The 12,672-nt window shown below is 46.4% G+C and overlaps 1 protein-coding gene across 2 annotated transcripts in view; it reads left to right on the forward strand.

The window, feature by feature from the left end:
* The window catches only part of ntng2a (netrin g2a), a 136,037-nt gene extending 126,340 nt beyond the window's left edge, over nt 1-9,697 (forward strand). For both annotated transcript variants that reach the window (XM_059943766.1, XM_059943767.1), the window contains exons 7-8: nt 3,274-3,408; nt 8,914-9,697. In XM_059943766.1, coding sequence (XP_059799749.1) covers nt 3,274-3,408; nt 8,914-9,134 — 356 coding nt within the window. In that variant the 3' untranslated portion in view covers nt 9,135-9,697. The remainder of the gene's footprint in view (nt 1-3,273; nt 3,409-8,913) is intronic.
* The last annotated feature ends 2,975 nt before the right edge of the window (nt 9,698-12,672 follow it).

Here is a 12,672-nt window from a genome sequence, read left to right on the forward strand (position 1 = left end):
ATGGGCTAGTAAATTTGCTGATGGCACAAAGGTTGGGGGTGTTGTGGATAGTCTAGAGAGCTGTTAGAGATTACAACGGGACATTGATAGGATGCAAAACTGGGCTGAGAAGTGGCAGATGGAGTTCAACCCAGATAAGTGTGAGGTGGTTCATCTCGGTAGGTCAAATATGATGGCAGAATGTAGTATTAATGGTAAGACTCTTGACAGTGTGGAGGATCAGAGGGATCTTGGGGTCCGAGTCCACAGGACGCTCAAAGATTGACTCTGTGGTTAAGAAGGCACACTGTGAATTGGCCTTTATCAACCATGGGATTGAGTTTAGGAGCTGAGAGGTAATGTTGCAGCTAAATAGCACCCTGGTCAGACCCCACTTGGAGTACTGTGCTCAGTTCTGATCACCTCATTACAGGAAGGAAGTGGGAACTGTAGAAAGGGTGCAGAGGAGATTTACAAGGATGTTGCCTGGATTGGGGAGCATGCCTTATGAGAATAGGGTGAGTGAACTCGGCCTTTTCTCTTCGGAGCGATGGAGGATGAGTGGTGACCTGATAGAGGTGTACATGATGATGAGAGGCATTGATCGTGTGGATAGCCAGAGGCTTTTTCCCAGGGCTGGAAGTAGGTACATAAGAGAGGCCAGGGGTAAGATTTTTTTGCGCAGAGAGTGGTGAGTGTGTGGAATGAGCTGCCGGTGATGGTGGTGGAGGCAGATACAATAGGGTCTTTTAAGAAACTCCTGAATAGGTACACGCTGCTTAGAAAAATAGAGGGCCATGTGTAACCCAAGGTAATTTCTAAAGTAAGTACTTGTTCAGCACAACTTTGTGGGCCGAAGTGCCTATATTGTGCTGTAGGTTTTCGATGTTTCTATATCCAATCACAAACGAGAGAAAATCTGGTCTCCGGTCCACAAGATCATACCTCATCTCTTGGCCGGGCAGTGGCACAGCAACTGGCCGCATTGCAAGCTTCCCCAAACTGCAGACATTCAGAGACCTCACCAGAAGCTGCCGTCACTCTGCAGGCCTCATTCAGGGTAGACAATGGTCCTATTATAGGAGACACAAAATGCTGTTGGAATCTGGAGCTAAAAAAAGATAAACTGCCGGAGGAATTTAACAGGTTAGGCAGCATCTGTGTGGAGAAAATGGACAGTCCCCTTTTTGGATCGAGTTCGGGAAGAATAGCTAGGTGAGCGCAAGGGTGGGGAAAGAGATTCAGGCTTACAGGGACGATAGGCAGATGGAGGAGGGCAGAATGGAAAGAACGACAGTTGGCTGGAAGGTGTTGAGTGGAGGCAACGAGGGGCCGTAGAAGACGGAATCTAATAGGAATGAAAGTGGAGGCGGGTGCGGTGTGGGGACACTGGCGGAGGGTCCCCCGTGGGTGGGTGAAGATCAAGCGGGCGGAGAGGTGGAAGAAGGAGATAGTTGGATGCATGTCGAGCGATCTGGGCTGATCTGAAGGAGAGAATAAAGAACAGGTGAGGCACGGGTGGACAATTCACTATTCATGCATTTTAGATGGTGAATTATATTTCTCAGTGAAAAATTGACTACCCCAATGAACCATTTTTCATACAACGTTGGCGATCGATATCTCCAACAAAATAAGTTCTGCAGATGCTGGAAATCCACAAAATCCTGGAGGAATTCAACAGGTCTGGCAGCATCTATGAACAGGAATGATTAGTCGCCATTTATTCCTCTCTGTAGATGCTGCCTGACCTGCTGAGTTCCTCCAGCATTTTGTGTGTGTAACCTATTTCGTTGTCAGGAGTGAACCGCCCGCCTCTCGTAAACATGGGGACGGTGCCCCCACCCCACGTAAACCAATGTTAATCCCAGAGTTCGGCGCCAGTTCGCGGGAACTTGGCTGTTTCTGTTGGTCTGATGGAGAGCGACCGGTTCTGGCCTTTCTTCCGTTGTCGCCAGGAGGCAACAGAACGGGCGGCTGCAAAACTCACGGGAGAGGCCCGGCACCAGAGAGCAGAGTAACGCGTAAAAAGTTTCTCTGACGGACAGCAGTTTCTCCCGGAGAGCGTTTGGAACCTGTAACGCACCGCTTGAGGGGAAGCTGAGTCTCTCAAAGGATTTACCTGGAATAGGTAATATCACCGAACCACCAAGACATTGAAAACAGCGCTGGCGAATCGGGTTTACTATCGCTGACTTAATGTCGTGAAATTTGCAGCATATGTACAGTGCAATACGTAGAAATACTAATATATATTTGTAAAAGAAAGGTCCGGCCCTGATGAAAGGTCTCGGCCCAAAACGTCGGCTTTCTCCGTAGATGCTGCCTGGCATGCTGATTGGGAGACCGCTTCACCTAGCACCTACCGAAACCAGCGAGATCTCCCAGTGGCCACCCATTTTAATTCCACTTCCCATTCCCATTCTGATATGTCTATCCATGGCCTCCTCCACTGCTGTGATGAAGCCACACTTTGGATGGAGGAACAACACCTTATTTTCCGTCTGGATCGCCTCCAACCTGATGGCATGAATATCGATTTCTCGAACTTCCAGTAATGCCCCTATCCTTCACCTTTCCCCTCTCTCACCTTATCTCCTTGCCCGCCCATCACCTCCCTCTGGTGCTCCTTCCCCTTTCATCCATGGCCTTCTGTCCTTTCCTATCAGACTCCCCCCCCCCCCCCCTTCTCCAGCACTTTATCTCTTTTACCAATCAACTTCCCAGCTCCTCATTTCATTCCTCTCCATCCCGGTTTCAAATATCACCTTGTGTTTCTTTCTTTCTTTTTTCTCCCCGTCCCCCTCCCCTCCTCCTCCCCCCTCCTTCCCTCATCATCCTCCTCCCCCCCCCCCACACACACCATTTAAATCTACTCAGCTGTTTTTCTCCAGTCCTGCCTGAGAGTCGCGGCCCGAAATGTAAACTGTTCTTTTATCCATAGACGCTACCTGGCCTGCTGGGTTCCTCCAGCATTGTGTGCGTGTTGCTTGCAAGGGAGAGAGGAGCTTGGAAGAAAGGGAAGGAGGAGGGGCAGCCGGAGGAGGGGATAGGCAGGTGAGGAGAAGAGGCCAGAGTGAGAAACAGACAAAGTGGGAAGGGGAATGGGAAAACAATTACTGGAAGGAGAAATAAATGTTCATGCTATCAGGTTGGAGGGTACCCAGGAGATATGAGATTTTGCTCCCTTTTTCTTTTTATGCCTGAAACTGTGCTGTACTGGGACAAGTGTGAGGAAGGTGTGTCTCGAATATTCCCTGAAGAACTAAAATGTATTTTTTTTAAAAAAAACAGTATGCAACTGCAATCAACACGGATCGAGACACGATCGCTGCAATGAGACTGGACACTGTGAATGTAGAGAAGGAGCGACGGGCGTGAAGTGTGATGATTGTAAGCCGGGATTCCACTGGAGACAGGGCTGCTTCCGTGAGTAAACGTGGCTGCAGAGCGGGAAGCATTGTGGTGGGCCATTAGCAATAACCTCAACCCGGACGCATCTGAGACAAGCTGCTGAAGATCACCAAGTGTTCCCACGGCTAGACCCAAGCAGGTCGAGACACAGTGTGAACCGAATGAGGGCAAAAGGAACAGGTGCTACCCAAAGTTACCCTTAAGGGAAAGCAACAGGGCAGATGTCGGAAATCTCAGACAAAGTTAGAAAATGCTGGAAATGATCAAAAGGTCAGGCAGCATTAGCAGAGAGAAGATCACTCCACATTTCAGCTCAATAATCTTCCATCAGAACTGGGAGAAGTTAGAGATATTGTCACAGAATATTGAACAGTACAATTCAGTACATGCCCTTCAGCCCACAACGTAGTGCCGACCTTTTAACTTTCTTCAAGATCAATTTAACTCTTCCCTCCCATATGGCCCTCCCCTTTTCTATCATCCATGTGCCTAGCTAAGAATTGCTTAAATGTCCCTAACATTTCTGCATCTACCACCAGCTCTGGGAGCACGTTCCATGCACCCACCTTTCTCTGTGTTTAAAATCTACCGCTGACCTTTCCCCTATACTTTGCCCTAATCACCTTAAAAGTATGCCTTCTTGTATTAGCAATTTCTGTCCTGGGGAAGAAAATGTCAGGCTGTCCACTTGATCTGTGCCTCGTATCATCTTGACCAGCTCTGTCAATCACCTCTCATCCTACTTGGCCCCAGAGAGAAAAACCACAGCTCTCTCAACCTGTCCTCATAAGACATGCTCTCTAATCTTTGCAGTGACCTGGGAAATCTCTTCTGCACCCTCTCTGAAGCTTCCACATGCTCCCAATAATGAGGGGACCAGAACTCAACACAATACTCCAAGTGTGGTCTAACTAGAGTTTTATGGAACTGCAACATTAACTTGTGGCTCTTGAAATCAATTCCTTGACCAACACCTTCTTAACCACCCTATCAAGTTGTGCGGCAACTTTGATGGAGCTATGGATGTGGACCCTGAGATCCCTCTTGTACCTCCACACTGCTAAGGATCTTACCATTAACCCTGTATCTTGCCTTCAAGTTCGACCTTCCAAAGTGTATCACTTCACACTTTTCCAGATTGAACTGCATCTGCCACTTCCCAGCCCAGCTCTGCATCCCATCAATGTCCCACTGTAATCTATGACAACCTTCTACATGATCCACAACACTACCAAACCTACTGCATCTGCAAACTTACTAACCCACCCTTCTACCTCTTCATCCAGGATGTTTATAGAAATCACAAAGAGCAGGGGTCCCTGAGGAATACCGCTGGTCCTGGATCTCCAGGCAGAATACGCTCCATCTATTACCACTCTCTGCCTTCTACGGGCAAGCCAATCCTGAATTTTTCTGAATTTTGAATTCTTCTGAATTCACACAACCATTCCTCCTGATTTTCTGAAGGAGCCTGTCATGGAGAACCTTGGTAACCACCTCAATAAAATCCATATACCCCACATCCATTACTCTACCTTCATCAACATGTTTTGTCATGCCCTCGAAGAATTCAATCAGGCTCGTGAGGCATGTCCTGCCCCTCACAATGCCAATATGTCATGGGATGAGGCAGGAAGGAAAGAGGGGCTGTGATAGGAGCCACTTGTAACCTCACTGAATTAACTATTGTAATAATATACCACCTGGGAGGACCACGAGTAGCAGCAGTGCGACTGATGGGTAGGAATGTAATAAAACAGTACTGAGAGTACTGACTATGAAAGAAAGAAACTGCATTGCATGGTTTATTCTTGTAAATAAATTTTTGTTGTGATTTACTATTACTTTGATTTTTTTAAAAAAAGTACTTCCACCAAAACAGCCCAAAATTTATAAGAAAATAAAGTGCCAGATTAAACCAATACTCCAGACTCACCAGCAGGTGGCAGTATCAGTTTCATGCAGGTCTCTCCTAACTCATGTCACAGCAGCAGCAGCCAAGTTGAAATGTCTTGGGAAGATGCACTTGACTAGCCCAGTATTATATTTGGAGGGGGGGAGGTCAGAGGGGTTGAAATCACTTACCAGAACTGGAGACACAAGAAACCCGAGATGTTGGAATCTGGAGGGATACACAAAGCAAAAGCTGGTGAAACTCAGCGGGTCAGGCAGCAACTGTAGGGGGAAATGGACAGTTGACTTTTCAGGTCGAGACCCTTCACCTGGAATATCCATCTCCTCCAGCGTTTAGGGTGTTGCTGTGGATTCTAGTACCTGGAGTCTCTGGCATCTCCCTCCATAAATGTTCGACTCACTCAGTTTCTTGAGGTGCGAATGGGTAACAATGATGTTGTTGGGATAACGGAGACATGGCTGCAGGGAGATCAGACCTGGGAAATGAATGTACAAGGGTATACATACTATCGTAGGGACAGAAATGTGGGCAGAGGGGGTGGGGTGGCCCTGTTGGTGAGGAATGAGATTCAGTCCTTTGTAAGGGGGGACATAGGGTCAGGAGAAGTAGAGTCTGTGTGGATAGAACTGAGGAACAGTAAGGGCAAAAGGTCCCAAATGGGTGTTGTCTACAGGCCACCAAACAGCGGCATGGATATTGGGTGCAAGTTGAATAGGGAGTTAACATTGGCATGTGGCAAAGGTAATGTCGCAATAGTTATGGGGGATTTCAACATGCAGGTGAACTGGGAGAATCAGGTTGGTGCTGGACCACAGGATAGGGAGTTTGTAGAGTGCCTTCGGGATGCATTCTTGGAACAGCTTGTACGAGAGCCGACCAGGGACAAGACTATTCTGGATCTAGTGTTAAGTAATGAACAGGATTTGATAAGCGATCTCGCAGTAAAGGAGCCATTAGGAGGTAGTGATCACAATATGATAAGCTTTTATCTGCAATTTGAGAAGGATAAGGGCAGATCGGAGGTGTCAGTGTTGCAGATGAACAGGGGAAACTATGGATCCATGAGGGAGGAGCTGGCCAAAGTTGGCTGGATGGATAGCCTAGCAGAAAAGACGGTAGAACAGCAATGGCAGGTATTCTTGGGAATAATGCACAAGGTGCAAAATCAGTTCATCCCCAGAGAAGGAAGGATTCAAAGGGGGGAAAGGGGCCACAGTGGTTGACAAAGGAAGTCAGAGATTGCATAGCATTTAAAAAAAAAAGGAAATATGACAGAGCTAAGGTGAGTGGGAGGACAGATGATTGGGAAGTTTTTAAGAAACAACAGAACTTAACTAAAAAGACAATACAGGGAGAAAAAATGAGGTATGAACACAAGCTAGCCAGGAATATAAAGGAAGATAGCAAAAGCTTTTTTACGTATGTGAAGAGAAAGAAGATAGTTAAGAATGATGTTGGGACCTTGAAGAATGAATTGGGTGAAATTGTTATGGGAAACAGAGAAATGGCAGAAGAATTTAATGAGTACTTTAGATCTGTTTTCACTAAGGAAGACACAAGCAATCTCCCAGATGTATGGATGGGCCAAGGACATAGGGTAACAGAGGAAATGAAACGGATTGACATTCGGAAGGAAACGGTGATGAGTAGACTGATGGGACTGAAGGCTGACAAATCCTCAGGTCCAGATGGTCTGCATCCTAGGGTACTAAAGAAGGTGGCCCTGGAAATTGCAGATGCATTGGTAATCATTTTCCAATGTTCCTTAGATTCAGGATCAGTTCCTGAGGATTGGAGAATGGCTAATGTTATCCCACTTTTTAAGAAAGGAGGGAGGGAGAAAACAGAGAACTATCGACCTGTCAGCCTGACATCGGTGGTGGGATGCTAGAGTCCATTATTAAAGATGAAATAGTGGCATATCTAGATAGCAGTGATAGGATTGGGCCGAGCCAGCATGGATTTACCAAGGGTAAATCATGCTTGACTAATCTATTGGGGTTTTTTGAGGATGTAACCAGGAAGTTAGACAAGGGAGATCCAGTGGATGTAGTGTACCTCGATTTTCAGGAGGCATTTGATAAGGTCCCACATAGGAGATTGCTGGGTAAAATCAAAGCTCATGGCATTGGGGGGAAGACATTGACATGGATAGAAAACTTTGGCAGATAGGAAGCAAAGGGTAGCGGTGAACAGGTGTTTCTCGGAATGACAGGTGGTGACTAGTGGGGCTCGGTATTGGGACCACAGCTGTTTACCATTTAGTTTAACAATTTGGATGAAGGCATAGAAAATAACATCACCAAATTTGCTGATGATACTAAGCTGGGTGGCAGTGTGACATGTGATGAGGATGTTAGGAGAATTCAGGGTGACTTGGATAGGCTGGGTGAGTGGGCAGATACTTGGCAGATGACGTTTAATGTGAATAAGTGTGAGGTTATCCACTTTGGGAGTAAGAACAGGAAGGCAGATTATTATCTGAACGGTCTAGAGTTGGGTAAGGGAGAAATACAAGGAGATCTCAGAGTCCTTGTTCATCAGTCACAGCAGGCAGTGAAGAAGGCTAATGGAATGTTGGCCTTTATTACAAAGGGATTTGAATACAAGAGCAAGGAAATCCTCTTGCATTTGTACAGAGCCCTGGTGAGACCACACCTGGAGTATTGTGTACAGTTTTGGTCTCCAGGGTTAAGGAAGGACATCCTGGCTGTAGAGGAAGCACAGCGTAGATTCATGAGGTTAATTCCTGGGATGTCTGGACTGTCTTACGCAGAGAGGTTAGAGAGACTGGGCTTGTACGCGCTGGAATTAAGGAGATTGAGAGGGGATCTGATTGAAACATATAAGATTATTAAGGGATTGGACAAGATAGGGACAGGAAGTATGTTCCAGATGCTGGGAGAGACCAGTACCAGAGGGCATGGTTTGAGAATAAAGGGTAGGTCATTTAGGACAGAGTTAAGGAAAAACTTCTCCCAGAGAGTTGTGGGGGTCTGGAATGCACTGCCTCGGAAGGTAGTGGAGGCCAATTCTCTGGATGCTTTCAAGAAGGAGCTAGATAGGTATCTTATGGATAGGGGAATCAAGGGATATGGGGACAAGGCAGGAACAGGGTATTGATAGTAGTTGATCAGCCATGATCTCAAAATGGCGGTGCAGACTCGAAGGGCCGAATGGTCTACTTCTGCACCTATTGTCTATTGTCCACCTTTTCTTTATTTTTAAATTTAATTTAATTTAATGTACAGCATGGCCAATGACCTCACGCCGCTCAATTGTACCCATATGACCAATTAACCATTAACCACACAACTTTGGAATGTGGGAGGAAACCCGGAGCACCCGGAGGATGCCCATGCAGTCAGAGTGAGAACGTGCAAACTCCTCACAGACAGCAGTAGGAATTGAACCTAGATTGCTGGCACTGTAAAGCAAAGCGCTGACCGCTACAGTATCGTGTGTGTCACCTTCTTTTGTGCGCGGCTCCTGTTTCCTGAAATAACAGTTTTAAAAGTTTATGTTTCAACCTCACTTCCCCTCAACCCCTCCCAGGGCTATTTTTCTCCCCCCGATCTTTAAAGCTGCCGTTTTGTCTCCCTCAGCAAATATCTGCGACAATGAACTCCTGCTCTGCCAGAACGGCGGGACCTGCCATCAGAACCAGCGTTGTGTCTGCCCCAAGGGTTACACCGGTATCCTGTGCGAGAGCCGCAGATGCGAGCCGCAGGATGATGATTGCAACGTGGCACCCATCTCATCCCTCAGCCCGGGCACTGCCCTGCTCTACGCACTCACACTGCTGCTGGCAGCTGCGTTCTCCTAGTCAACGGGCGTCTGTGGGTAAACATTAGGCCCAGGGTGTCCAGTCTGCCGAGGTGCTTCCAGAGCAGGAAGGCTCCTGCGATGACTCCGCGCCACGCCAATGAACGGGCCACTTTCAAAGCTCCATGTTTCTATTGGTGACGATGATGATGAGACTGTACAAGTTGACACGTCTGTACCGTATCCCACAGTGAACATTGCTCATAATCCGTATGGGGAGGGGGGGATTGAACTAAAACCCACTATTATGGCGAGTAACTGCAGAATGGACTCTTCAAAAATTTGCTGCATAATCCAATTTCATCTACTGTCTAGATGTACCAATGCCTAAAACACTAGTGGCTGCATTTTTTTGCAAAATACCAGTTGGATGGGAGGAATTGGCTGAATTTGCAACAAGCATGGTTTAGAGGGTGTGAACGGCTGGTGATATAACGTGCCGCGCAGTATTATTATACAGGTTCAACACTTCTTTTGTAGAAATGGTTATTTTTGCTCTATGTTAACATATTATGGCATTTTATTATACAGTGACAACAGAGTAAAGTGACTTGTTACATCATTGATCCGCATTCTATTGACTTGTTACATCATTGATCCACATTCTATTTTTTGCCCTGAAGTTTTAAGACAAGACTAACTCATGATCAAGAACACATAACCAGGAAGAAGTTAGGGTGAGGTAGAGGTTTGAAACAGAAGGAGAGAGGAAAGAGAAGCCCATTGCATCGGCAAGTCCATTTGCAAAGTGGAAGCGCAATTTTCCCACATCCAAAATAAAATAGGAAATGCAGGAAATATTCAGGAGGTTGGGCAGCGGCTGGGGAGCAATAAGCAAGTTTAATGTTTCAGTTCAGTGATTGGGACTGGGAAAAGTTAAAGCTGGCTACTTCGGTCAGTTCCTGACTCATCAAAAGAAATATTCTTACTTTAAAAACTTAATGTATCACCACTGTCTTTTGTGAAGGTGATCCAGAATTCGTTGTCTGCATTGTCGCTTCCAATTCATCCCTGGTCCTCAGAGAATCCCAGCCTCTGTACTGACGCTGCTAGTGGGGAAAATCCAGCTCCAGGACATCTGGCCTACCCAAGCCCATCAGGATCTGAGACTTTTTTGCTGGTACAGTGACTTTGTAATGGGAGGGTTACTTCTCGTGTCAATGGGATAAGCAGTACTAGCCTTGGAATTCACAATTTTTAGCTCATGGCTCTGACTGGCAATTATAAACAGGAGAACACAAGGAAAAGGGGCATAAACCAAGATGGCCCCTCAACCCCGCTCTACTATTCAAACTTGGCCCTAATAGCACTCTCCGCCTCCCTGTCCTTCCTTGAATGTCCACCATGAATATATTCAGTGACTTCAGCTCTACAGCTCACTGGGGTAGAGAATTCCACAGATTCACCATTATCTTCATCATGTGGCATGTCATATGAAGTAGACAATCATGGTCTATGACCATGAGTGCTCTTGGCAAATTCTACAGAAGTGGTTTTCCATTGCCTTCTTCTGGGCAGTGTCTTTACAGGATGGGAGATCCCAGCCATTATCTTCAGAGACTGGCTGGCGTCAGTGGTCGCATAACCAGGACTTGCGATATGCTCCATCTTCTCATTTGGCCATCCACCACCTGCTCCCATGGCTTCGTGTGACCCTGATCAGGGAGCTAAGCAGGAGTTACACCTCGCCTAAGGGTGACTTGCAGGCTAACGGAGGGAAGGAGCACCTTACACCTCCTTTGGTAGAAACGTAACTCCACCCCGCCAATCCACAGATTCGACTTCGTCAAATAAATACTTCCTGAAACTTTGTATGATTCAGAAACTCTGCACCCCAGTTCCAGAATTCCCCTCCCCCCCATGGGGGTGGCCATGAGACAGCGTAGCAGTAGGCAGGTAGTGCAGGAGTCCCCTGAGGTCATCTCCCTCCTAAACAGATATACTGTTTTGGATACTGTTGGGGGAGATGTCTCATCAGGGGAAGGCAGCAGTAGCCGAGTTCATTGCACCATGGGTGGCTCTGTGGCACAGGAGAGAAGGAAAAGGAGTGGGAGAGCTATAGTGATAGGGGATTCGATTGTAAGGGGAATAGATAGACGTTCCTGTGGCCGCAAACGAGACTCCAGGATGGTATGTTGCCTCCCTGGTGCAAGGGTCAAGGATGTCTCTGAGCAGCTGCAGGACATGGAATGGGAGGGTGAACAGCCAGTAGTCGTGGTGCACATAGGTACCAACGATATAGGTAAAAAACGGGATGAGGTCCTACAAGGGGAATTTAGGGAGTTAGGAGATAAACTAAAAAGTAGGACCACAAAGGTAATAATCTCTGGATTACTACCAGTGGCACATGCTAGTCAGAGTAGATATTTCAGATGAATACGTGGCTTGAAATATGAAGGATATTTCAGATGAATATGTGGCTTGAAAAATGGTGCAAGGGGGAGAGATTCAAATTTCTGGGGCATTGGAACCAGTTCTGGGGGAGGTGGGACTGGTATAAACAGGACAGTCTGCACCTGGGCTGGACTGGAACCAACGTCCTGGGGGAGCTGTTCAGGAGGATTTAAACTAATGTGGCAGGGGGATGGGAACAAGTGCAGAGAGACAGAGGGGTGTAAAATGTGGGTAGAAGCAAAAAGTAGTAAGGTGAAAAGTAAAAGTGGCAGGCAGGCAAATCCAGGGCAAAAAGCAAAAAGAGTCACTTCTCAACATAATTGTATAAGGGCTATGAGTGTTGTAAAAACAAGCCTGAAGGCTTTGTGTGTCCATATGAGGAGCATTCGTAACAAGGTGGATGAATTGAATGTGCAGATAGTTATTAATGAATATGATATAGTTGGGATCACAGAGACATGGCTCCAGGGTGACCAAGGATGGGAGCTCAGCATCCAGGGATATTCAATATTCAGGAGGGATAGACAGAAAAGAAAAAGAGGTGGGATAGCATTGCTGGTTAGAGAGGAAATTAACGCAATAGAAAGGAAGGACATTAGCCTGGAGAATGTGGAATCGATATGGGTAGAGCTGCATAACACTAAGGGGCAGAAAACGCTGGTGGGAGTTGTGTACAGGCCACTTAACAGTAGTAGTGAGGTTGGGGATGGCATTAAACAGGAAATTAGAAATGCGTGCAATAAAGGAACAGTAGTTATAATGGGGTGACTTCAATCTACATATAGATTGGGTGAACCAAATTGGTAAGGCTGCTGAGGAAGAGGATTTCTTGGAATGTATACAGGATGGTTTTCTGAACCAACATGTCGAGGAACCAACTAGACAGCAGGCCATTCTAGATTGGGTATTGAGCAATGAGGAAGGGTTAGTTAGCAATCTTGTCGTGTGAGGCCCCTTGGGTAAGAGTGACTATAATATGGAATTCTTCATTAAGATGGAGAGTGACATAGTTAATCCAGAAACAAAGGTTCTGAACTTAAAGAAGGGTAACTTTGAAGGTATGAGATGTGAATTAGCTAAGATAGACTGGCAAATGATACTTAAAGGGTTGACGGTGGATATGCAATGGCAAGCATTTAAAGATT

This window comes from Hypanus sabinus, chromosome 18 (assembly GCF_030144855.1).
Source record: "Hypanus sabinus isolate sHypSab1 chromosome 18, sHypSab1.hap1, whole genome shotgun sequence".
Taxonomy (NCBI): Eukaryota; Metazoa; Chordata; class Chondrichthyes; order Myliobatiformes; family Dasyatidae; genus Hypanus; species Hypanus sabinus.